This window comes from Chaetomium strumarium (genome assembly GCF_033439665.1).
Source record: "Chaetomium strumarium strain CBS 333.67 chromosome Unknown B0T15scaffold_3, whole genome shotgun sequence".
NCBI classification, from domain to species: domain Eukaryota; kingdom Fungi; phylum Ascomycota; class Sordariomycetes; order Sordariales; family Chaetomiaceae; genus Chaetomium; species Chaetomium strumarium.
In genome coordinates this window covers 92,431-116,220 of record NW_026944431.1, presented here as the reverse complement: position 1 = coordinate 116,220, position 23,790 = coordinate 92,431, and the positions used below count along the sequence as shown (strand labels likewise).

The window sequence follows — 23,790 nt, the reverse complement described above, 5'->3', positions numbered from 1 at the left end:
AAGAACTGCGTGACTCTCGTGATGCCAGCGAGTGCTGGGTACAGGTACCTCCGCTCGCCGGCGATCACCCCTGTACTTGCCATTCTGCCCGTCCTTGCTTTTCCCGGTTGCTCTGCGCTTCGTCCCGAGATTTTCGGCCCTGTCGCGCCTTGCCCATATTTTGCCTGGTCGTGGATGATGGCTCTCCAGCGCGTCCCCTGGGTCACCTCAGGCCGGCACGCTTCCTCTTTCCTCCCAGTCCCTTCACGACCTCTCGGCGGCATTCCATCCTGCCTGCTTCCCAGTCTCAAAAGCCATCTGACACACACATTTCGGTGCCGGTTCTCCACCCCCCCTTCAACCCTTGCATGGTCCACATCTCTCCCAAGAGGCCATGGAATCTTGCATTCAACGGCCGGGCCAGTTCCAATCTCTGATCATTCGTGTGCCATCCCTCCTGCTCGCTCGTTGCCGTCACCTGCCTCTGTCCTGAGATCGCTCCGGGCGGAATCAAGAGGGCGACGGCTCTGGGCAGGGAGGAGCAGCCATCTCCGTCTGTGGCACACTCGCTCCCCTCAGAGCATTCCGAGTGGGCCGAAGGGCTGTCTGCTCCGGGCACGCAGAGCGAAACGGGAGATTTGCCGACTGACGCGCTTTTGGAGATCGCAAGCTCGCAGTCTGCATTCCGGCGCCCACTTCACGCCCGCCGCGCCGACACTCCAACCCACCCCAGATATGCAAGCCGCTGCTGGTCTGTGTTGTCTTTCGGTTTCCCATTGGCACTCGCCGAACTTCATCTTCTCATGCACCACCGCAAACCTCCCCGGAGCATCAGCCGTAGTGTCTCGACTGTGTCTCGAACATACTTCTACGCCTGCTTCACCCGCTGTTTCTCTCATTCTCAGGCCCCCTTCGCAGCCCTGCAGATCGGGCTCGCAGCGGACGAACTGCTCACGGCTACCTGCTGTTGTTGAGTGCAAACGCTCTAACGTCCCGTCATGCGAACAGGTTCAGGATAGCTGCATACAATCAAACCTAATCTCCAGAACCCCGGTCCCGAGAACCAGTCTTGAGACTTGGACGAAAAGGCCTTTTGTGCCAATCAGCATCCGGGTAAGAGCCACTTTGTGCCCCTGGCGCCGCCATACCGGAGCTCGCAATCTCGTGGCCCAGCCTGAACGCTGATGAGCTTTGTTGCTGGAACCCACTCTCGCGGCTCATCCGAAGTTGATACTGACCGACATTTTGGCAGTTTGCAGAGTTGGCGTCTCTTTGAAGCGTGCGCCGCAGTCTGGAGAGCCTGGATATCGGCACCTGAAACTCGGTCTGAGAGCTGCGTCCCCTGGTCCTCTCTATCTCCCACAACGGCCTTCCTAGACCGTCATCCCGCGAGCCCCGGTCGCACCTTGTTCGTCAAAGAATCAACGCCACCGCTTTAAGGGCCTCCTGTCAGCGCATCTCGGAAGTTGCTCCATACTGAACTCCTCGACTGCCTTAGGATTTCAATCCAGCCGCTGATTCCAGATCTTCCACGAAGGTGAGTCTGGATCCAATGTCATTTCTTACCCTACGGAGCTCAGGGCGTGTCAAGCCAAGACCTATCTTTCTGCTTCTTGGTTTCAGCAAAGCCGACACGAAGGCTGGAACCCAATGTACCACTGTACTGACAGAAGTGCAAGGTCAGACCTCGGTTTCAGAGACGCCGTCGATTTGTGGGCTTGTTTGGAGAGATTCGAGACCATTTCCCTGCGTCCGTGAACACTCGTTGTGAGGTTCACCACTGTTCTGTCCTCTTCAGGGGTTGAAAATCATACCCTCACTCCCCCCTACAAATCAGTTTGAATGTCTGTGGCCAAGCTCCAGCAGCCGGTCTACAAAGTGTATGAGGTGAGTACTCTGCCGTTTTGATATTCGAAGAAACCGCCTACGCTTTGCAACTCCGAGGCACGAGGCATGGGCGCATGGCAGCTTCTTCCGCAGCTGCCCTCTGTGCACTGCCATATCCATCTGACTTATCTTGGCAATGCCATGGCTGACGTTGCCCTACAGGCCGGCTACCACCCTCACCGGACCATCATCCTCGACGAACAGATCGAGTCACCGGAGACGCTGACGATCCGGCTCGAGGAGGAAGCGGCTCGAAGTGGAGGAGACCTCAGCGGGGGATGCCCCCCTGGTCTCCTGCCAATGCCCATGTCCGCGTATAAGTCGCAACCGGCTCAACTGCACGGTAAGTCGATTGCCCTCTGATCTTCTTTACCAGGCATTGGAAACGCAACCGCTGACCAGCTGTCAATGGCCCAAATTGCAGCGTATGCAGACTCGGCTTACGCGCAATACTCTTCGCAGCCATTCTCCTCGCAGCAAACGGAAAATGCTGCCTCGCAGCTCAACCAGATGGCCTTTGCTGCGAATAATGCGGCGTCGGGGCAGTATCTCACGGGCCAAGTTACGCCGGGCACGAGTGTGAATGTCTTGTCGTGTCATCCCAGCGGTGGCGGCCCTGGCACCAAGGTGTCGCTCAAGGTAACCTGCCAGTACGACCTCCTTGGCGGCAGCATGACTGCTTCGGCACCCTTCGTCTCGGTCGTGTTCGGCTCGCACAGATGCATCGCACATGTTTCGAGAGATTCGCGGGACGGGAACGGCACCTGCACATACACCATCACGGCCGACGCTCCGCAGTTCCTGAGCACGGGTTGTCCATCGCTCAGCAACGTGCCCCTTACGATACTTCTGGAGAATGCAAGCGGCGAAGAAACGGCACGGTTTGCGAATGTCGGCGTCTTCTCGTACCATGACGCGCAGAGTGGTGCTGTGGGTGGCAGCGTGGCAACATCGGTGCCGGATGACGGCAGCCCGCCGGATTTGGGGTCTCCCAAGAACCGATCACCTGCGCACCGGGACAGTCCCCCAGTGGCAGGCCGGTCCAGGGCCGTACCCAGCCCCGTGACTCAGCAACCGCTGCCGGAGGGTTCTACGAGTACATATGGCTTCTCTTCCAGCGTGTCGGCCGCCCATGCTGCTGCGCAAATACAAGCCCAAACTCAGAGCCCGTCCAACTTCGCCGCCAGCGCGACCGGAACCTACGGCCAAGGGAGCAGCAGCATGCTGTCGTCATATCGCGGCACATCCTTCGCGGATCAGTATCAGTCTCGCGCACCTCCGTTGCTGCGGGCGCCGCATGGACCAGGAGCATGGATGTTTGGCAGCCAGCTGGATCCTTTCCGAGCACTCTCCCACAGCCACAGCACACACAGCGCCGGTTCCCGCCTGAGCCTGACTCCGCTGCACGCGCACCAGGGTTCTGCCACACCGCAGCTGATCAGGACAAGCACGCTGACGCAGCCCGCCAGTGGCTTTCCCGGCTACGGCGTCTACCAGGAGAAGGCCACGTTGAAAATCTTCGGCGATCTGTCCTCCATGGCGGAGGGCTGGACGCAGGAAGAGTGGGAGAACAAGCGCAGGCTTGTGCTGTTCCGGAAACAACAGACAGGGAGTGTCCTGACGGTCAGCTTCAAGCCCGTGAGCGCGGCGGAGCGGCCCCCGCACAGCATCTGCATCAGCTGCATCTGGTGGGAGGAGAAGCAGGCGTGCTACGTGACGTCGGTCGACACGATCCACCTGCTCGAGCAGCTTCTTGCCGCGCCGAACCGGTTTGGCGTCGACGAGAAGAACCGCATCCGCCGCAACCTGGAGGGATTCCGTCCGGCGACCGTCAGCAAGGCCAGGGCCGAGAGCGAGGAGTTCTTCAAAGTCATCATGGGCTTCGGCAACCCAAAGCCGCGCAACATCGAGAAGGACGTCAAGGTGTTCCACTGGAAGGACCTGGCCGGAGCGCTGTACAAGATCATCTCCAAGTACAGCGCCTCGACAACGACGTCCCTCATGACGCCCAGCAGCTCACCCCACGTTGCCACCTCCGTCGGGCTGGGAAGCTACCCGGCCTTGCCGCCGACACCCGTGTCCACGACGTCAAGTGCCGCGACAGACCCGACCGCCGCCTCCGGATATGTCGGCACCACGAGCCCCAGAACGCTGACGGGGAGCTCTTCGACATGGCCGCCGTACGGAGCAACCACCAAAACGATGTCGCCGCCGCATAAAACAACCGCGAACTCACCCACCCTTCCTGGCTCTGGCCTGCGCCTCTCTACTACCTTGCCGGTAGTCTACGACCACCGCGGCACGACACACGGCCTCCCGTCTCCGTACGGACTGCCTACTCCTTCCCACCCGAGCGGGCAGCACCCGCACGGAACATACGGCCACTCTGGGATCCCGGTCTCGCAGGGCCAGTCGCGGAGTTGGGAGGGGTACTCGGTGGCGGCCGCCGAAGCCTATCCCAGTCAGACGGACAGCGGTCACAGCCAGGTCTACGGTGGCGGAGCGTACGGGGAGGGTGCGCCGCGTGCCTAGGCGCGTGACGCATCCCTACCCACCGGCGCCCACCATCTGCCACCGACCCCGCCTCGTTTGAGGGAGTCCAAAGCCGCGGGGGGAGGGGAGGGGCAGAGGGCTGTAGCCTGTGAGGCGCTTTGCGGGCGCCGGCACTTAGAGAGTCCCCTCCCTGCTTGTTTACACCGAGTATGTGACCAAGCAGGTTTTGCAGACTGCCGGTGGGCTAAGCTAGGCGGCTGTTTGCGGAAGACGCGCCCGACTCGTGAGACTGCCCCATGTCTGAAGGTAGCAGCCGGCTGGGTATCATGGGCATCATGAGTCATGGCTCTAATTATCCGATGGTGGGCATGTGGGAATCAAGCCTCGGGCAGTCCAAGTTTGGCCTTCCTATCTCTCTATCGAGCGTTCATCCGAACAACACCGCTACACTACGGACAGCGGGCCGGAGTTCGATATCAGACGGCGGGGTCGGTCGTTCACCATCAAGGTCGATCCTCGCATATGGGTTCCGACCCCTGGCGTACTACATGGGGGCCTACGATCATGGGCAGCGCGATAGGGGGAGGAGCTCGAGGAGGTCGCGGGAAGTGTGGTCTGTGTGGGACCGTTGGAGGGACTGATCAGCTGATTGGGGACAGAACCAATCAGGGGCACGACAGCTCCTCCATCTCGACCGCTAGGCACGTCCCGAGGCCCCCAGCGCCCACCTCCGATGCGACATGTCAAACTCTCCGACCCGCATCCGCCCAGCAGATCTCTCTGCACGCCCCATTCCCCGGCTGCACATCCTGCAGTGCTTTATGCCGCGCGATCTTGGATTCGCGTTGCCATCTCGAACAAATGCCGCCGTTGCGTCGCATCGCGTCGTCGACTTACACAGGATACGCTGCCTTCTCGCCGCCAAGCTTGTTGGGTTGTTTGTTTGTTGCTCCCGCACCATCGGTCCGTTTCATACGAGGCGCGATGAGAGAAATGCTACCTCGCCTCTACGATAGCACTCCTCGCTTGAGACGGCGTTGCGTGCGGAGATAACCATCTGCGACTGGACTGCATGACCGCATCGCGAGGTCCGCTACATTCCTGGACAGGATACCCGACGCAAACGAAACGGCCTCTTGCATGTCCAGGCCCACGTTTCATCGCTTTCTTTGGCCGCCCCCCCGTGCCGCCGGACGCCATCCTAGTGGTCACACCTCGATGCCGATCTCGGTGTCGAGGCTTTCAACATCGACTCCACGACAAAATCTTCCTGACCTCAGCCCCCGCCCTTCTGCAGCTCACACAGTCCGGCTTGATCATGCCGCTCGCCATCGACCACACCTTCCTATCATAGGGCAGCCGCGTCAGCGACCTTGCTTTAGCTCCCACGACGATGTGTGTTGTTGTTTCGCCCACGGACGCCGTGGACGTATCGCCCGGGCGCGGACTGCGGAATACCAGTATAGGATGGCTATTCCGTGGAGACCGCGTGGCCAAATGCCCTCGGCCATGGCTATAATGACCTTCTGCACGGTCGAACGGGTATCGCGGGCAGGTCAAGTGCACACAATGGGATGGCGTCAGCGCAAACGCGGGATCAATGTGGCGGTGCGGTGGTGGGAGGTCGATACCCGACCCTCCCAGACGGAACATCTCCCTGGCATTGATGGCGCGTCCACTATGGTGCCTGGCCCCTAATAGCAGAGGCCTCCTGGGACAGTTCCACTCCTTTTATCTGTCCTTCCACTTCACTGTTTCCTTCCGGGTTGTTGGCATGGTCTCTTGCATCGATCTTTGCATTTTGTCTCACCCGCCGCTTGGGTTCAACATAACATCGGTTTCAATTCCTTCTACAGACGGGGCTAATGAACGGGATTTACATATGAGTCTGGGTTTGGATTTTGGGCATCACGATTATACCCTTCGCCTTTTTCTTCGGTGTACTGCTTGCCTGTCTGTTAATCCAGGACGGCTATTTCTCTATCTCTACTGCCAGGTTATGACACTAATATCATTACACACCATGACCCCTTACATCGCACCACTTCCTTCTACTATTCTTAATCTCTGAAATGTATCTTTAGAATCTTTTGTTTGGTATTCATATGATGACGACTGTAATGAAAATGACTTGGTTGGGGGTGTGGACTCCATAGGGTTGGCGGAGCGGAAAAAAGAAATACTTTACTTATTTATTTATTTGTTGGCTCTTAAAGTACAGTACTACCTCGCCTCACCTATCTCCTGTAGTGCTTAAGGGTTCAAGCGGGAAGTATTCAGGGTGCTTGTGTGTTTGTGGTTGTTGGTGTCGTTTTGGGTTTGGGTTTATATGTTGTTGTGTTGTGTTGAAGTGGATAGAGGGTAATACATCATACTCCTATGAAGTCAAAGCTTACTATACTCTCACTCACTCACTCACTCACCCCCTTAGTGACGAAGGGTGTTCCATCTGTGAGAGCAAAGCTGGAGTGATTAGGTAGTTGGTGGAGAAGGTTGTCACTAAATCGATGATCATGATTCCCATACCTTAGGTAACCTGTCTCCTTTTCTTCACTAGTATCCTGGTATCTTTAATCCTGTTCTCGGTACTGCGTGAACTACTATCGCGCTGAGGAAGGTGGTACTGCATGTGACCTTTCTGTTAATAGAGCATCCCTCGCGTAAAGGAGCACGATCAAACGGAACGGCAAGAAAACGTCAACGCCCCATCTCAATGTCACCCCCTCAACCTTGACTTTCCCTCTACACACCTGCCACTCCGTACTAGTACTACGTGAAACTAACTTGAATACTTATGTGTTCCGATCGATGGGGTGGCGCAAGTACCACATTATCACAGTGGAACAGTAACGAATGCAGTTCTCACAGCATCACTCACTGTCTCACTGCCTGTTCAGCTACTTTTGTGTGGCTGTGCTCCTGTGTTTCTGTGTTCTGTGTCCCGTTCTACGCCCAGCCATGCACACAAGGGAGATCCGAGGAAGGAAGCGTGGGGCTCGAAAGGGTAATATGTCCGATTCATACTACGCCACACAAAGGTGTGGCAAAGTCCGATCGTGCGAGTGTAACTACTAGTAACAGTGTTCCCCAAATCGAGAAGGTGGAAGAAGTGTGGCGAGGGAAGGGCGTAGGCATGGGCTTGCTAGGTTGTGGTCGCTGTTGGTGTGTGCCACCGGAGTGTCGGGGGTTCGGTAGACCCCGGATCTCGGAGGAGACGCAATATTTGATAGACGTCGACATCCCGTGCTGTACAGTCTGCTAGTGCCTTACTACTAAATGATATCATGTTCAGCACCTTGCTCTGCCTCAGGAGAACTCCGCGGTGTGCGCGTTGAGATGCGGATGAATTCCAAGGGCGCCAGAGAGAGCACTCGACTCTTTATGTATAGTATCTATAGGGTACGTACGCGAGCAGGTTGACCACCATCCGTCACCGAATGCAGCGGTAAATCTTCCGCTGTTCCTCCGGATCCGCGACCCATCGTCGCTCTCCACCAACCCTTTAGTCTTCTCTTATGTCTTTGTAGCCCTGTTGAGTCCGACAGTGTGATCACGAATGTTATTACCCCTGCCACTGCCGTTGCCACCTGGTCCAGCTCTCCGAAGCTCACGCCCGTAACGGGTACAACCTGGGATAGAAATATTGGTAACCCACTCGACGCCCAACCCCAACAGACTCCCATCCATGAAGCCAATAGAAACAAACAGATGGCCACTGGCGACCGTCTCAACGTCCAAGTCCAGACGAAGAGAGCGAGGGCAGCGCATCCCATCCAAATGCTCAACCCGATGTATATAATGCGGATAAAATCTCCCAGGACAACAAATATGGCAACGTAAGCCGCCAGCTCCCCGAGGTTCCAGCCCACGGCGGCGAGCGCAATGAGAAGCAGGCAGCACCAGCAGTGCACGGCAATGACAAGCCGACTGGTCCAACCGGGGCGCAGCCACCACTCGCTCCTCTGCCACGGCCAGCCGTAGGTTTCCGGCCTATCGCAGCAAAGGTAAACAGGGAGAACGACGAAGAGTGCGCCGGGAACAAAGTTCAGCACCACTCGCAGCGGTCCATCGATCCCGACGCCACGCTGAAACGCCGCTATCGACGGCGCACTGGACTGAGATTCCGGACCTAGCGTTCCGTAGAAGACAGGCTCTCCCTCGGTCCCGCTCGTGTCCCATGCTGCGTTGCGATCTAAGGCCAGGTTGAGTAGGATCCTAAAAAGATGGCTGCCCTCTTCTGCTCGCGGGAACTCCACCAGTCGCATCAGCAGATGGCCGGCGGCGATGGCGGGGTAGGAGAGCAGCGCGGCGAGCTCGGCAGAGAAGCGGATGCCGTGCTGCGGGTGGTGGTGCGCGTCGTCGATGAGCTTGACCAGCACCGAGAGCAGTACCATGTACCAGCAGAAGATGACGCCGGGACCGTAGAAGGACGACGCGAGGATGTAAGGGTCGGGATCCGTCTCGGGGGGGTTGTTGTTAGTATTGCTGGCGAGGACCCAGCCCCAGTATTCGGATACTCCCATTTCTCGTGTTCCTGGCTTGTGGAGAGATGAATGAGGGTAAACTCAGGGTAACTCACTGATATGCATCAATCTTTGCGAGCTGAACTCCCTAGAACATTTGCTAGATGAGTCTGGGCGTTCCCGCCTATTGTCAGCCGCTTTCAGCGCCTCCCAACGTCTCGGCGGACTCAGTTCATTTTGCGCCAACCCGAAAACGAAATGGTTCCCTCCGCCCTTAGCTTGGGAATGGCTTGCCGGCCTCGAGAGGGCTGAGGACGACCTATCTTGCTCTTCGAACACCAAAAATGCTGAGACCAAGTCGGGGGTTTACTGAAGTGCAAATGTCAAAGGAGTGAACAACAGAAAAGTATTCATAAAAGCTGGCGTATTGTTGAAAACCTCGGCCCAGAGAAGGCACTGGTAGGCTTAATATTACCGGGTATTATAAACCTAAACTGAAGGGGACGAGACTTGTTCTTCTTCTCTCGTTCTCTCATAAAGTTATCGAGTAGACAAGGAGAAAAGAAAAAGGAAAGCCAATGGGTCATCGCACCGTCAACCCTCTATATGGGACAATGTTGATTCTATATGGCAGCAACTTTGACCAGTATCACCCTGTGGCCGAGAAAAATGGGAGGATACTCGACTAATCCCTAACTTAGAGCATACAGTGGCTTGAGAGTAAGGACAATCCACAGCCACAGGAAACCTGACCGTGTACTATGCATGAGTTTGTCTCTCAAACGTACCTACTTAGGTACCTTAGGCTGTCATAAGAAACCACCCATCTGGCTAATACCAGGCTATTTTTTCTACGCAAGCTGCTGTTTTGTTTTGCTGCTATGACAAAGAAGACCCCGCACAGCTTCTCCCACGACCTGACTGCCTCGGGTTTCTGCACTTTCGATGGGGGAGCTGCAGAGTTGAGCCAAGGAATCAAGGATAGGCCTCTCGTGATTGCCCAGTGCAAACCACTGTTGGCCGCTCGAATGCAGGCAGCAGGACCAATGGTTTGCCCAGGGCATCACTACGCCGTCCAAGTTTACATCGATGAAGATTTGGAGATCGCACGCCGCTATTTCCACACAAGGCTGCTGTTGGCATGCTTTGAACTTCCGGTCGGTACCAGTATCGCCATTGGCCCATCACACCGTTTAGACTGTTGCACGCATGCAGATAAACATCTAGAGGGTCGAGGGCTCCTGCCGTTGGCAAAGAAAATGGTTACACAGCGCCTTCCCCACCTAGACAGCTTCGGGTTTCTGCACTTCATCACGGGAAAGCTGGTTGTGAATGGCCGCTTCGGAGGCATACAAACCAACTGCATATGCTTGTGATTGCCTGGTCCAAGCTCTCTCGGGCACGCATGCAGGCAGCAGCAGCGATGGCGTGACCAGGAGGATATTAGGCACTCCAAGTGCACATTGATAAGGATCGAAATGTTCGAACTCTCACATCCTTCGTCTGATCCCGCAGGAACTGCATCAAGCTTCAAAATACCCGCCTTGTCGACGCAATAATGGAAGTCATGAGGGAAACTGCTGGCGACAACCCGGAGATTTCGTACGCGGCAGCGCTCCTGAACAACCCGCCGTCCAAGCTGACCAGAGTTTGTATTCAGGCCGTATACCAGCGAGTTCATCAACCTCGAGTTTGCGAACGCTGCCCTGGAGTTTGCTGTTCACCATGAGGTCCTGCAGCGCAGCTCGAAGCTATCCACGCTTCCGAAGGTCAAGGTCAAGAAAACCAAGGTTATCAACCTTCGCCAATTTTCGTACATCGCAGGTCACGCGCTGGTCCACTATCTCTACACCAATCAGTTACACGTTCTCGACTGGGGTGAAACAAAGCTCTCTGAGTTCAAGTCCAAGCTCGAGATTTACGCTCTAGCTCGGACATTTGAGCTCAGCGGGCTTGAAGAGCTGGTCCGGGACGACATGGAGCGGTGCGCGCACGACCTCGACCTCTTCAGCATCATCGACGCCGTAGCGGAGGCTTACCCGAATCCCATTGGCGACGATGCGTGGCTCCCACAGTGGTTCAAGTCACACATGAAGAAAGCCTTCAGGGACCCGCGTACGCTCTCGAAGACCCCCGTCGCACCCGTCTTCAGCGACGGGTCGTCTGTTATCAAGTTGTTCTTGGGCTGCATGCTCGAGACGTATGCGGACATGGTGAACTCGCTCGCTTGCCCTGGTGCGGATGTCGAAAAGAATGACGAGGTAACGACTAGCCTAACTAGCTACTTACTACTAGTGTCATCGGCGACTACCTGAGATATCCGCTGACCTATTGTGAATTCCAGAAACAGGAGTTACTAGCTGCCGCGCCTGAAGCAGAGGGCGAGGCTTCAGCACCAGCCCAGCCTGTGCTCGATTCCGGGCCAGAGTCTGAACCGGCACGGCCTCTGACACCACTCGCCGAATTCTTTCAGAAGCTTATGAAGAGAGGCATGAAGGTAAGCATCGATCAGTACCTCTCCAGCTGCTCCCGTGTCAGACACCCGCTGATCTCTCGCCTTTCGCGGCGGGACAGGAGAAGGCGTCTGCCCAGGCCGAGTCGGAGTTGGAGATGGAGCCACACCCAGAAGCAGAGCCCGAGCCTTCCATGGAAGCGGAGCCTGATTTGGCCCCCGAACTTGACTATGGAGCCGCACCTGAGCCCGAACCTGAGCCGGAGCCCGAGGCCAAGCTGGAGTCCGTCTGTAACTGCTCTGAGTGCTCTCCGGTGCCGGTGTGTGAGCCTGAGCCTGAGCCAGAACCGGAACCGGAGCCGGAGCCGGAGCCGGAGATAGACCCAGACTCAGAAGCGGAGTCCGAGCCTCCCATGGAAGCGGAGCCTAATTTGGTCAATGAACCTGACTACGAGCCTGGACCCGAGCCCGAGCCCGTGGACAAGCCGGGGCTCTGCTGTAACTGCTCCGAGTGCTCTCCGGCGTCGGTTGAGGAAGAGGAGAGGAGGGCAGAGGAAGCCGGCAACTTCGCACTCGAACGGGGCACCAAGCAAAAGGTCATGAAGGCCAAGAAGGCCATGAAGGCCAAGAACGCCAAGAATGCCAAGCCCAAGGCGCGCAGAGCCCAAATGGCTAAAGAGCTGATTGCCGCGGAGCCGGAGCCGGCGCCGGAACGGGAACTGGAGCCGATGTCCTCCGAGGTTGTGGTCGAGGACGAGGTCAAGAGGGATCCTTGGGAATTCTGGGGTGCGAAGAGGTCTCCCACGGCAAGGAAGACGTCGGGGGAGAGTCTCGCGTCGTGGGACCGGGTTGGCGATGGCTACTAGTATGTCACGCTCTATATGAAGATAGGCATAGTGGGATCGTCCGTTGGGGTTGGGTAAGTTGGGTAAGGAAGGTAACGTTAAGTGAGATTGAAATGGGACGACGGAAGGAGCATAGTTTCTATGGTGCAACTTCTGGGAGATTTTCAGTCATCACTGCTTACTAGTAGTTGTAGAAGCAATACTAGTAGTAACAGTGTAATGTTGGGACGTTGAATGAGCACTAAATGCTGAGCCCTTCACTATCAAATACCATGTGCAAGAATCATTCAATGTTGTGACTGCTGGGGTAGGAGCCGCGAATCATTAACCCCTTGCTGATACCCCAAACCCCAAATACTAGAAGTATGTACATACAAAAGAAAACGATTTTCCTCCGAGGTATCTATAACACTTTAAGTGCTAGTAGTAAGTGCTTTTGACAGCAGCAAGCTCCCCTTGCGCCCGCGACATCTCTGTGTACGCAATTCATAACGGCAAGGCAAGGCTGTAGACGAAACCCATAGCCACCCACCCAAAAAGAACACCATTCCCCCACCCGTCAGTCCGTCCGTCCGTCCGTCCGTCCGTCCGTCCGTTCGTTCGTGTCCCCTCACAAAGCATGCCTATCCACAACCACCGGCCTACCAGTCGCCTCTGCCTTCAAGTCACTACTGGCCCTGCTACTCGCAGCATCCACCGCCTCGCCATCCCTCCCGACCTCCCCGCCGCCGTGACCACCCTCCTCATCCTGCCCCTCGAAATGCACCTGCACCCGCACATCTGTGGTCCGCATGATGCCGTTGTACGTCATGATCTCCTCTTCGGACCCGCTCGGGCTGATGCTCCGGCACTCGGTATGCCCCGCGGGGCCCTTCCCTCCATGATGATGCGAGCGACCTGTCAGGTTCTTGAGGCGGATGGAGCTGTGCCGCGTGACGCTGCGGTCGCCGCCGTGGTCTACGCGCGAGGCATTGCCCGTGCCGCCGCCGCCGTGGGAGGAGAAGTAGGGCGACTGGGAGGAGGCGCCGTAGCCGGAGGGGTGGTACTTGTTTCCGGAGGCGCCGTAGCGCTGCGAGGAGCCGCCGAAGAGCTTGGGGAATAAGGAGCGGAAGAGCGGGCGCAGGGCCGGGGCCGAGGCCGAGGCGATGGCGATGTTGGCTTCGACCACGGAGAGCGTCACCGTGATGTCGTGGTACGGGTCCTTGTCGGGCTGCGGGATGTAAAAGAGCCTGATCACGCCTACGAGGCGGACGATGCCAATGATCGTGACGCTGTGGGGTTGAGTTTTGTTAGATAAGGGGGAGGAGAGGGATGAAAAAAAGGGGGGAGGGGGAGAGGGGGGAGTAGGAGCTAAAAAAAGAAAACGCACGCAAGACCCAGCATGAAGATACCCAGCACGGCGACCTTGGCGCCCGTTGGCATCTTCAGCCCCAGAAAGATCCAGAAGGGCAGGATGATGACGATGAAGTCGGTCACGATGGTGATGCACGAGATGATGACGTGGAACGAGTTGTCGATGCATTTGGTGTTGGGGTCCGCCTTGACGGCCATGTCCCAGTTGGCCTCGATGGGCAGGCACTGCAGCGTGGCCACCAGGAAGATGGCGACCGCCTGCAGGCCGTTGAACGTGTTGAGCGCGTAGATGGCGTACTTGACGCCGGGCTTCTGGCCGCCCAGCCGCAGCAGGAAGCACAGCACCGACGCCTTGACCAGCGCCAGGATCGGGTTGTAGAAGAGCTGCGCCAGGTAGAACCACCACATGCCCGGCTCCGGGTCAAAGGGGGGCACGTCCGCCGCGTGCCAGCCAAAGTACATGAGCTTGATGTCTGCATACACACGAGTTAAAAACTGACAGAACTAAAAACATCATGCCCGGCACATTTTTGCCAGCCACTTACACATGTAGAACGGCCCGATCATCATCAGCGAGAAGATCATGGCGCCCGTCACTAGGTAGTCGTCCACGCCCCATTGCCGCGTCCGTATCCGGATGTATGCCCGGAGGCTGTACGTGATGAATCCCAGAGCGGTAAAGAAGAAGATGACGAAGATGCCGGCCCGTTGCAAGGGCGGCGTCGGGATGCTGAGAACATCCGGCCCGTCGGGACGGCGAGGGAGTAGCACCGTCATGTTTTTCTCTGAGCAGCGTGTTTGTGGCTGTCCTATATCCCACTTCGATCCCAAGAAGAAGCTGTTCCAGAACCAGAGGTGCAGAGAGATCGTCGGTGTCACTGAGATCTCGGGTGCCCGGGGTGGGTGATGGATCGGCAACGAGCGTGGAGTCAGAGATCGAGATCAGGAACGACGATCACCAGCACTGTTGTAGCAGCTTGTTGACCCTTCGCAACATCGTCTCCGGCCTTGTTGAGGAACGGCCTGGGACGTCGAGTATTGAAGTTTCTCGTCGAAGCAGAAGGGGGGGAAACCACCAGAGGGGAGAACACACACGCATCCCATAAGCCCGCCAGCCGAGGAGGGCTTGAATTAAAGCAGGATGTCTCAAAGTCCAAAATTCCAGATGCAGACATGCAGGCCCGGGCGGGCGGCGTCCTGTCGCCCCGACATGTCTTCTCCTCCTTGCGACCTGATCCTTGCTTCCAGCTCTTGGCCACCCGCTTGGCAGGCACTAATTTTTGGTAGGCGGATGCGTGCGGACTTCTCTAGACCAGAAGAGGAGGGAAGTTCGTGCTAATGAACCACTGAGGACGGAAACCAGTTGTTCCAGCGGGAGCCTAAAATAGTGTAGGGCAGAAGAAGAATAAGGAACGAGGAGGATGGTGATGATGATGACGGCTTTTCTTTCTTGACGATATGTCAATCCAGCGCGACGGTGCCTGTGCAGCATTGATGAACACCAACCTAAAAAATCCAGATGCTTGTCTCTCGGTTCCTGGAATCCTTCGACTCTTACAGCATGCAGGGGGGTAGAGGCGGTGGTGGGCCTTGCTGTTGAGGGCTTTTTCTCTTTCCCATTGGGATGCAGCGCCGTGACGAGCCTCGAAGGATTCGTCTCCCCCGACTTCCGGGCAAAAGCTTACCCTTTTCCATCTCGCGCCTTCCCCTCTTCACCTTCGTTCCCCGACGCCCCTTTCTCGTGATATGGCTAGTGTAGAAAAATACCACCCTCCAGCTGCCGCTGTCTTGTGCCGTAGGTATTCTGCGGCTAATAATAAAAGAATCAAAGCCGGCCCTGTTCATCTTGTCGCCCCTCTTCGCTCCGTGTGGTGTTGAAGACGGAGTTCGGGTCTGGAAACACCGATCCGTCCACATCTCAACCCCCCAGCGCGCGCCCTAATGATTTCTTTTTGACATGTGTCATTCCTTTCCCAGGCCCGTCCAGAACGAGCCCTCACAATCTCGGATGCGTATGAGGCCTGCTGGCGAACGTGGGAAGGCTACACTACAGCCTACACTAAACCCTCTGAAAAGAAAAAGACCGGGCATCCTTCCCAAGGGTCGTATCGTGTCTGGGCTAGACTAGGCGACCGGACGGCATCTTTCCCGAAAGAGAAGGCACCGGTAAGCGGTGCTGACGGGGTTACGGGCGGACTCTAGCGTCTCCAACAGGGATCCCGGTCGTGTATGAATCGCGGCCACAAACAGCTATAACCCTTAAATGAGCTCGTAAAAGTCAGGGTTAAAGCTGGCGTGGCCCGGATTCGTACACGACCGGGATCTATGAGGGAGACGTTATCTACAATCTCCGCGCCCTCCGGAAGTGTTGTCTGGGCGATCGCATCAACAAGCCGGAGTCTCCCGTTCCAATTCAGACAAGACGAATACATACTTGGATATATGTTCTATCATGTCGCGTGGCCTGATGCGGCTCCTCGTGAACGTTTGCTTTTTTGTATTCCCACAAGAACGCAAACGCAGGCACAGCGAGATAGCCGAAGCCACAGGAGCGGAAGCGAAAATTTGCCGCGGTCATGGTGGTGGGTTTGCCAAGCCGCAAGCTGCAGGAGTCGGAACAAGCTATTGTGTGGCCGCCAACCAGAGCGGGAAGCTCACGAGCGTGGCGCATCTCACTAGCCGATGTCTCGGGGCTAACTCCGTACGCGTTGAAGAAGCCGTCGCAATGCAGTCCTCGAGCGCGGAAGGCAGCCTACACTATCGGTAGCCATCAACAGGCCGGAGATTGGTTCCCTCGGTTCAATTCGTCTTCTCTGCCATGCTGGTGATATGCAGTTGGTGGTTGTGAATGCGACCCGTGCCCAAGCCGTCTCCACAGAAGATCCGTGCTGTATATGCCAAGCCCGGCATTGTGTGGGCACGGCGCAGAGCTCGGGCCGTCCGTTTAAAGAGGATAAAGAATAGGGGTTCCCAGGTGCAACTCTGGGACCCTGCCCTCTCTGCGGTTCCGTCTCCACACCCTATCTATCAGACGCGTGAGAGAACTGATGAAAGTGCTGATTGCAGATGACCAAACACCCACCACTGCCCTGCCCGAATCCTCATCAGAGTGCTCCCGGGAAATAAGATGGTATAATAGTGCTCCTTGCCATGCCCATTCGCCCCATACTACCCCATTCCCCGCCCCACCCCAAGGCCACATTATTGCTTGCGGGCTCCAGCGCAGGGGTGCAACGTGGGAAGACGCACGCAGCACGGCAGTGCGCCGGGTGTTGATTGGCGGTTCGGCAAGATAACCGATCCCGGGCTCCGGAGGGAGCGAGAGAACATCATGCCATCCCATCTGCCTGCATAGATATTTAAGACGGCGAGGTTGTCGCGTGGCCGGAACGTGGCTTCTCTCCTCCTTCCTCAGGCCTTTGGACCATCGCGACAAGCCCCTCGTTGATCTTGTCCCGACCGCCATGGCTGTCCTCTCGTTTCAGCGCGCCCTGCTTCTGGCAGGAGCCGTGCTTCCCCTCCAGGGCTTCGCCCAGACTATCACCACCGAAGACGGCACCGTGATCCGTAGGTTGCTCTGGCCCCAAGAGACGCGAATAGGCCACTGACAGCCGTTTTGTTAGCCGCCGAACCCGCCACAGTCGCCCCGGCCGCCGAGCCCGTGCCCGAGGTCGACGACGGCGCCCTTCTGCTGACGGACAGCGTGCTGGCCAACCTGACCGGTCTCCAGCTGACCGACATTCAACTCTTCCAGTTCGATGGCGATGCCACCGGCACGTCTGGCGTCGAGAAGCGCGCCAGCGTGGGCGACTGCAAGGTGTACCCCGACGACTGGAGATGGCCCTCGCGCCTGGCCTGGAAGGTGTTCGACCTGCTGACGGGCGGCGCCCTCATCGAGACGGTGCCCATCGGCGCCGTCTGCTACCCCAACAGCGGCGTGTACAACGCGGCGAAGTGCTCTGACATCATCGCGCACTGGACCGAGTCCGCCACTCAGTGAGTCTTTTTTTTCAGTCTTTCCTCCCCTGGGATGATCAGCCCGCAGCTAACACTTGAGCAGCGCCAGCGATCCCACCTCGGTCATGTCGCCGCTCTACCAGGGCGAGACGTGCATGCCGCAGAACGGCAACACGTCGACGTGCACGCTGGGCGGCTTCCCGTCGTACGCCGTGCGGGCCGACCACGTCTACCAGATCCAGCTGGCCATCAACTTTGCGCGCGCCACGGGCGTGCGGCTAATCGTCAAGAACACGGGCCACGACTTCCTGGGCAAGTCGGTCGGCATGGGCGCGCTGTCGATCTGGACGCACAACCTCAAGAAGGTCAAGTTCATCAAGTCCATCAAGACCCCATCGTACACGGGCCCGGCCATGGAGATCGGCGCGGGCATCCAGGTCGGAGAGCTGTACGCGGCGGCCAAGCAGTACGGCGTGACGGCGGTCGGCGGCGAGTGCAAGGGCGTCGGCGTGGCCGGCGGCTACTCGGCCGGCGGCGGCCACTCGCCCATGTCGAGCAAGTACGGGCTCGGGTCGGACCAGGTGCTGAGCATCGACGTGGTGCTGCCCAACGGCCGCTTCGTGACGGCCAGCGAGACGCAGAACACCGACCTCTTCTGGGCGCTCCGCGGCGGCGGCGGCTCGACCTTCGGCGTCGTCACGTCGCTGACCGTCAAGGTGTTCCCCAAGATGACCTTCTCGGGCGTGACGTGGACCATCACGACCGGCAACGACACCACCAACCCGGACGCGGTCTTCTGGGAGGCCATGTACGCCTACTGGCGCAAGTTTCCCGAGTACGCGTCGCAGGGCTCGTACGGCTACGGCATGATCTTCCCGCGCGGCGCCCCCGGCTCGGGCTACACGTGGACCATGAACCCGTGGATGGTGCCCGGCATGGCGTTGGCCGACTTCAAGGCCATGGTGCAGCCGCTGCTGGACGAGTGGACCGCGCTGGGCTTCGACTTCAGCGCCGCCACCTTCTTCGAGCACGACAACTTCTACGACGCCTGGACCACCCACTTTCCCACCGAGGGCGTGGCCAACTCCAACCTGCGCACCGCCTCGCGCATGTACCCGCGCTCGGCCTGGGCCAACGAGACGTACCGCGAGGCCATGTTCGACGCCGTGCGCTCCGTCATCGAGGAGGGCTCCGCGCTGATCCAGTACAACATGAACCCGGCCCAGCCGGCCGGCACGCCCGACAGCGGCGCCAACTCGCACTGGCGCGACGCCGTCTGGTTCGGCATCATGGGCACCGGCTGGGCGCCGGGCCTGTCGGGCGCCGACTTCGACGCTGTGCAGAAGAAGATCACCGACGACTGGATGGGCCGCCTGCGCGTGTACGGGCCCGGCGGCTATCTCAACGAGGGCGACGTCATGGAGCCCGACTTTGCCGACGCTTTCTACGGCACCAACTACGACCGCCTGCTGCAGATCAAGCGCCGCGTCGACCCCTACGACCTCTTCTGGGCCCCGACCGCCGTCGGGTCCGAGCGCTGGAAGGTGCAGAACCAGGGCTGGCTCACGCTGCAGACTGGCAAGCTGTGCAAGGTGTCGGAGTGATTTTCTTCTCCTTTCGTTTTTTGGTGGGGAAGGTGTGTGTGTGCGCATACACTACATGCCGCGTTCCTTCTTGATGTGTATAGTTTCCTTGGTGTGGTAATAATCGGTGGTTGGTGCCTAGCATAAATATCATCGGATCGTCTTCCATATGCTTCATGCCTCCGAGGTTGAGTTTTTGTGTTTGCTGGACTTGAAGCGTTGATGGTAGGTTAGGGAAAGGGTGTAGCAGGGGCAGGCGTGCCTGAATCGTCGTGGTGGATTGATGCCCGTCTCGGGTCGTTCTTTCCAACTTCCACATCTTCTGCCACCCTCACCCCGCCATTCCAATCTTACGATCCGCTGCCCACCTCGCGCACCGCGTCATCTACTTCGAAATGCTGCCTTTTCGTCTTCTTCTCTTCTTCTAATGCGTTATTCGCTTACACCCTATGAGGGTTGTAGCTATTATCGCCCCGGAAGCCATTGGCGTGCCATTATGCCTTTTTGCGACAGTGGAGAACATGAAATTTTATCGCCGACGGCCCACCGAATCAAATCTCACCAACCTCGAAGGCTAGAGTGACGATAGCACGGTTGTACGCATCCATCATCTGCTCACCTTTCGCAGGCCAGATGCGAGTCTTATCGGTCACCCCTGAGGTCTAGGGTCCGCGGTCGGCTTGAACGTTGCACAACCCACCGTGGTCTGGGCCTCGGATCTCACCGTCGGCCCGCCCAAATAGACGTCCCCGCTGCCGCCAATAGATCCTGGAACGTCCCGTTGCACGAACGTCATCGGAAGCGAGTCAACGACGGCTGCCCGGACGCGTCTGAGATAGCAGATCTCAGCCTCACATACAGCTTAGAAGAATTAGAGGCACGTTCATGTCTAGAGCTGGGTCTTGGGTTACTCGGCTTTAGGAGTTTAGGTTTCAGTGTGGCAGCGTTTCGTATACGGAATACGTACACCTTGGTACAGCACATTAATAGGCGCAGGGAACAAGCATCATTCTATGAATCTGGAGAAGGTACACTTCCGAAGCAGCGCTCCTAGGGTCCAGCCCACGGCATGGCTGGGTCGTCGTCCAGGCTGCGCGACTACCTGTTGTCGGCCTGGCGAACCGACCCGGCCGAGCGCAAACTCGTGCGCAAGATCGACTTCTTCATCTTGACCTTTTGCTGTCTCAGCTACTTCCTCAACTATGTGAGCTGCTTTGAGTTGCTTTTCGCTTCTGAACGCAAGTGCGATCCCCCGCGTCCCTGGCACATGCTGACTCGGCGTCTCGGCCAGCTTGACCGTTCGAACCTCGCCAACGCATATGTCTCGGGCATGAAAGAGGACCTCAACTTCCAGGGGGACCAGCTCAACCAGATCAACACGTGCTTCACCGTGGGCTACGTCCTCGGCCAGATCCCGTCCAACATCAGCCTGCACTATGTCAAGCCACGCCACTTCTTCCCGGCCATGATGGTCGTGTGGGCGGCGCTGACCATGGTGACGGCGTCGACGCACTCGCCGCAGGCCATCATGGCCATCCGCTTCTTCCAGGGCGTGGCCGAGGCGAGCACCTTCGTGGGCACGCACTACATCCTCGGCTCGTGGTACACGGAGCGCGAGCTGGGCAAGCGTAGCGGCATCTTCACCGCGTCCGGGCTGGCCGGCACCATGATCGGCGGCTTCATCCAGAGCGGCATCTACACGAGCATGGACGGCCGCCACGGCCTGCGCGGCTGGCGTTGGCTGTTCATCATCGACGGCCTCATCACCCTACCCGTGGCCGCATACGGCCTTTTCCTGTTTCCAGACACGCCCGCCACGACCACCGCCCCCTACCTCAGCCCCAGCGAGCGACACCTCGCCGTGCAACGCCTGAAACTCCACTCACACTCACACCACCAGCCCAGTATTGCCCCCGAAGAATCAGAAGACACCGCCTCCACAGAGACAAGCCCGAAAGCCTCCCCGCTGACGTGGACCTTCGCCAGAGCGGTGCTCACCTCGTGGGAATGGTGGGGCTTCATTGTGCTGTGGATCATCGCGGGCGAGACCGAGTCGTTCTCGTCCAACTCGCTGCTCGCGCTCTACATGAAAACGCCGCCATCGCAGGCCACAACACGCTACACGGTGCCCCAGCTGAACAACTACCCGACAGGCGTGCCCGCGGTGGGGATCGTCTCGACGCTCTTCTGGGCCGCGCTGACCGACTTTCTGGGTGGCAAGCGCTGGATGGTGGGGTATTTCATCGGCGTGACGGGCGTGGCGACGAGCGGGATGATTCTGGCGGCCAAGGGTATGATGATGAACCCAGGAGAGGAGGGCGAGGCGACAGCGATGGTGTTTGGCGCGTACTACTGGGCCGGCAGCGTGTATGCGTGCCAGGCGACCTTCTTCGCCTGGGCCAACGACGTGTGCACGCGCCGGCAACGGCCGCCCGTGTTCCGGTCCGTCGTGCTGGCCGGCATGAACCTGGGCAGTAACGCCGTCAATGCGTGGTGGAGTCTTGTATTCTATGGGGCGAGTATGGCGCCGTGGTTTGAGGTGAGTTCATTCTTTTCTTCTCAAGTTTCTCGGTGTCTGATCTAGGTAATGAGCTGAGTTCACCTGACACGGTTTGCATGTGTAGAAGGGAATGTGGGCCATGATTGCGACGTCGGTGGCCCTGGTTCTGTGGACGGCCGGTCTGTCGTATGTGTCGTCGAGGGCGGAGAGGCGGGATCGGCGGGGAGCTGAGAGGAGGCCGTCTGCCGAGGCGGCGGAAAAGGGGTCGCAGCCAAACCGGGAACGAACACCTCTGGGTGCGTCGGACGAGAGACCACCGGGCATGGACACCTGACCACCAGTCTGGATGGGGTTTTAGGATGGATGGATGCGCAGGTTGGAGTGCCGCAAGACCCCCCATACCACATAGACTTATAGACATACAAGCAAGCACCAGTACCCCTGAGTTGGTGAAGCTTTTCTATGCGGGGCTAGGGTTGTTACTAGTAGCATTGTGAGCGAACAATGGGTTTGTTCGAGCTTTAGACTCTATGTATTTGGGCCCAACACAGATAGATAACCCCGATCGCGAGCAAATTATAGTCACAAGGTTACCTGAGGATGGAGGGGGGCTCAATAGGAGCGAACGCTTCCATCTACTAGAAGAAGGCGCTTGTCTGACATGTGGCCAACGAAGAGCTCTATCACCCCTCTTCCTTAGCTAGGGTCACTAATCTACTGAGAGTGTCTGATCTCGGTAAGAAGCTATACGATCACTTGATGGTGGTGAATGGCGGATTTCGTCAAGTCGCTCACAGCTGCAGGTTAAGCGCCCCTTCCGTGAAGCTCTCTAGGTTTCGGTAGGACCAATCCGAGGACGAGTTCTGTTATATAGAGATTCAGATGAATGAGGCTCGATGTCTTTGTTGATTCCAACAATCACCCCTTCCGGCTCCACCACTTCTATTATTTTGATAGACCACGATAACAAAGGAAACAAACAAATGCCCACCGAGTCACCACAATACTCACTGTCCCTCGACCTATGCATAGCCTCATTGTTACCGGTACATTTGGGCTAACACGCACTCTCCCTATATATCTGACAACAAGACAAAACCCTAGCCCCAGTTACTCCTCGGTAATGCCCTCATGGGAATACGTTTCTCACCATCCGCACAAGACTCTTCCTGCGACTCATCCGCAGCTATATACCGTTCAAAATGTCGAGCCCAGGGGTTAGCAGCTATGACACCGGCGACCAAACCGACAACAGCACGGACTATCTCGAAGAATTAATGCTCAACGCAGCCATTGAGCAGTCACTGGGCGAAACTAATACACCCAACAGCCGACCGCATTTTCGCCTTTCATAGTGGGTTCGAGACGCACCTAGCCTTAGCCATCGAGCGCTCGTTGGCCGAATTCCAGAACTTCACCGGAACTGCCAACTGTTGTAACCATACTTCGGAATCGGAGCATCACCGTCGCCGCCGACGCCGGACACCCACAGCATTCTTTTTGACCTCGCGGCGGCGGCGGCGGCGGTAGCGACGGGGTAATAGGCACAGCACCGTAGCAGAACATCCTCCCTACGGACACATCTCAGGCCAAGACGCCGGTTTCCCCCATACAGTACGGCGCGCCGACGCCGACGATATCGACGCGTTGCTCAGAGAAAAAAGAGGAGGAAAGGCCAGGCAGAAGGTGGTGCAATGCTTCGGCTGCGGGCGCGAGCTGGTCGTTCACAATCCCGGGATGCCGGAGGACGAGAACAAGGACGAGGACGGCGGCGGCGGACGCGAGGCGCGCCTGATCCTGCATTGTGGCCACTTCCTAGAGAGTGATTGTCTCACGGTGTGGGTGGGTCAGGAGGCGGAGCGTGGGTGGGATACGCGGTGTCCGGTGAGGGGTTGTCGGGAGGTGATTGTTAGTGGTGTTTTGTAATTCGAAGGTACGCTACGTTATATGTCACTAGTCCGACAATGGTTTGAATATATATATTATGTCAAATACGTGATGGTTGTACTATAGAGTAGTACTAGTAGTATAGAGTTGTGTCAGAGAGAGTCAACTCGGATAGAGGCCTGGAAGCTAACCTCCAATGTGATTCGTGAATTAGCAATGACGGACTGCTTTGCAAACTAATAACCCCAAAGCCAACATAAAAACCTGCCGAGCTTGCCCAGCGGGAGTCAGTACCCGTCGTCGTGGCCGCCGTGGGATTCTGTGGATCCGGATAAGCAGCGGCTCCGACATGCATTAATAAACGAGTAAAACGGAGAATGAATGATCCCGC

General features: G+C 57.6%; 9 protein-coding genes across 9 annotated transcripts; 6 read left to right on the top strand and 3 right to left on the bottom strand.

Annotated features, from left to right (window-relative positions):
* The first annotated feature begins 48 nt into the window (after positions 1-48).
* Positions 49-1,467, top strand: B0T15DRAFT_136818 (uncharacterized protein). Its single transcript, XM_062861823.1, has 2 exons — positions 49-1,092; positions 1,232-1,467. Exons 1-2 carry the CDS (start codon positions 175-177, stop codon positions 1,253-1,255), a joined length of 942 nt encoding a protein of 313 aa, XP_062722076.1. The 5' UTR covers positions 49-174; the 3' UTR covers positions 1,256-1,467.
* B0T15DRAFT_136819 (uncharacterized protein) lies at positions 1,468-4,550 on the top strand. The gene is made up of 4 exons (XM_062861824.1): positions 1,468-1,516; positions 1,659-1,866; positions 2,029-2,209; positions 2,291-4,550. The coding sequence occupies exons 2-4, from the start codon at positions 1,822-1,824 to the stop codon at positions 4,396-4,398; spliced, it is 2,334 nt and encodes a 777-aa protein (XP_062722075.1). The 5' UTR covers positions 1,468-1,516; positions 1,659-1,821; the 3' UTR covers positions 4,399-4,550.
* On the top strand, positions 4,551-5,686 carry B0T15DRAFT_136810 (uncharacterized protein). The gene has a single exon (XM_062861822.1). The coding sequence runs from the start codon at positions 4,702-4,704 to the stop codon at positions 5,410-5,412; it is 711 nt and encodes a 236-aa protein (XP_062722074.1). The 5' UTR covers positions 4,551-4,701; the 3' UTR covers positions 5,413-5,686.
* Positions 5,687-7,749: 2,063 nt separating this feature from the next.
* Positions 7,750-8,728, bottom strand: B0T15DRAFT_526881 (uncharacterized protein; the record flags this gene model as incomplete). The annotated part of the gene is made up of 1 exon (XM_062868930.1): positions 7,750-8,728. Exon 1 carries the CDS (start codon positions 8,622-8,624, stop codon positions 7,752-7,754), a length of 873 nt encoding a protein of 290 aa, XP_062722073.1. The 5' UTR covers positions 8,625-8,728.
* Positions 8,729-10,290: 1,562 nt separating this feature from the next.
* On the top strand, positions 10,291-12,397 carry B0T15DRAFT_526878 (uncharacterized protein). Its single transcript, XM_062868929.1, has 4 exons — positions 10,291-10,424; positions 10,483-11,083; positions 11,167-11,319; positions 11,403-12,397. Exons 1-4 carry the CDS (start codon positions 10,381-10,383, stop codon positions 12,138-12,140), a joined length of 1,536 nt encoding a protein of 511 aa, XP_062722072.1. The 5' UTR covers positions 10,291-10,380; the 3' UTR covers positions 12,141-12,397.
* Positions 12,398-12,412: 15 nt separating this feature from the next.
* On the bottom strand, positions 12,413-14,431 carry B0T15DRAFT_136667 (uncharacterized protein). Its single transcript, XM_062861818.1, has 3 exons — positions 14,018-14,431; positions 13,489-13,945; positions 12,413-13,390 (listed from the first exon to the last, which is right to left on the bottom strand). The coding sequence occupies exons 1-3, from the start codon at positions 14,247-14,249 to the stop codon at positions 12,730-12,732; spliced, it is 1,350 nt and encodes a 449-aa protein (XP_062722071.1). The 5' UTR covers positions 14,250-14,431; the 3' UTR covers positions 12,413-12,729.
* A 2,421-nt stretch (positions 14,432-16,852) lies between these two features.
* Positions 16,853-19,164, top strand: B0T15DRAFT_136717 (uncharacterized protein). The gene is made up of 3 exons (XM_062861819.1): positions 16,853-17,039; positions 17,096-17,468; positions 17,533-19,164. The coding sequence occupies exons 1-3, from the start codon at positions 16,937-16,939 to the stop codon at positions 19,031-19,033; spliced, it is 1,977 nt and encodes a 658-aa protein (XP_062722070.1). The 5' UTR covers positions 16,853-16,936; the 3' UTR covers positions 19,034-19,164.
* Positions 19,165-19,838: 674 nt separating this feature from the next.
* On the top strand, positions 19,839-21,944 carry B0T15DRAFT_136719 (major facilitator superfamily domain-containing protein). The gene is made up of 3 exons (XM_062861820.1): positions 19,839-20,216; positions 20,304-21,551; positions 21,637-21,944. Exons 1-3 carry the CDS (start codon positions 20,082-20,084, stop codon positions 21,844-21,846), a joined length of 1,593 nt encoding a protein of 530 aa, XP_062722069.1. The 5' UTR covers positions 19,839-20,081; the 3' UTR covers positions 21,847-21,944.
* Positions 21,945-22,813: 869 nt separating this feature from the next.
* On the bottom strand, positions 22,814-23,315 carry B0T15DRAFT_509689 (uncharacterized protein; the record flags this gene model as incomplete). The annotated part of the gene is made up of 4 exons (XM_062867804.1): positions 22,814-22,826; positions 22,884-22,935; positions 23,003-23,083; positions 23,126-23,315. 4 exons carry the CDS (start codon positions 23,313-23,315, stop codon positions 22,814-22,816), a joined length of 336 nt encoding a protein of 111 aa, XP_062722068.1.
* Between the last annotated feature and the right edge of the window lie 475 nt (positions 23,316-23,790).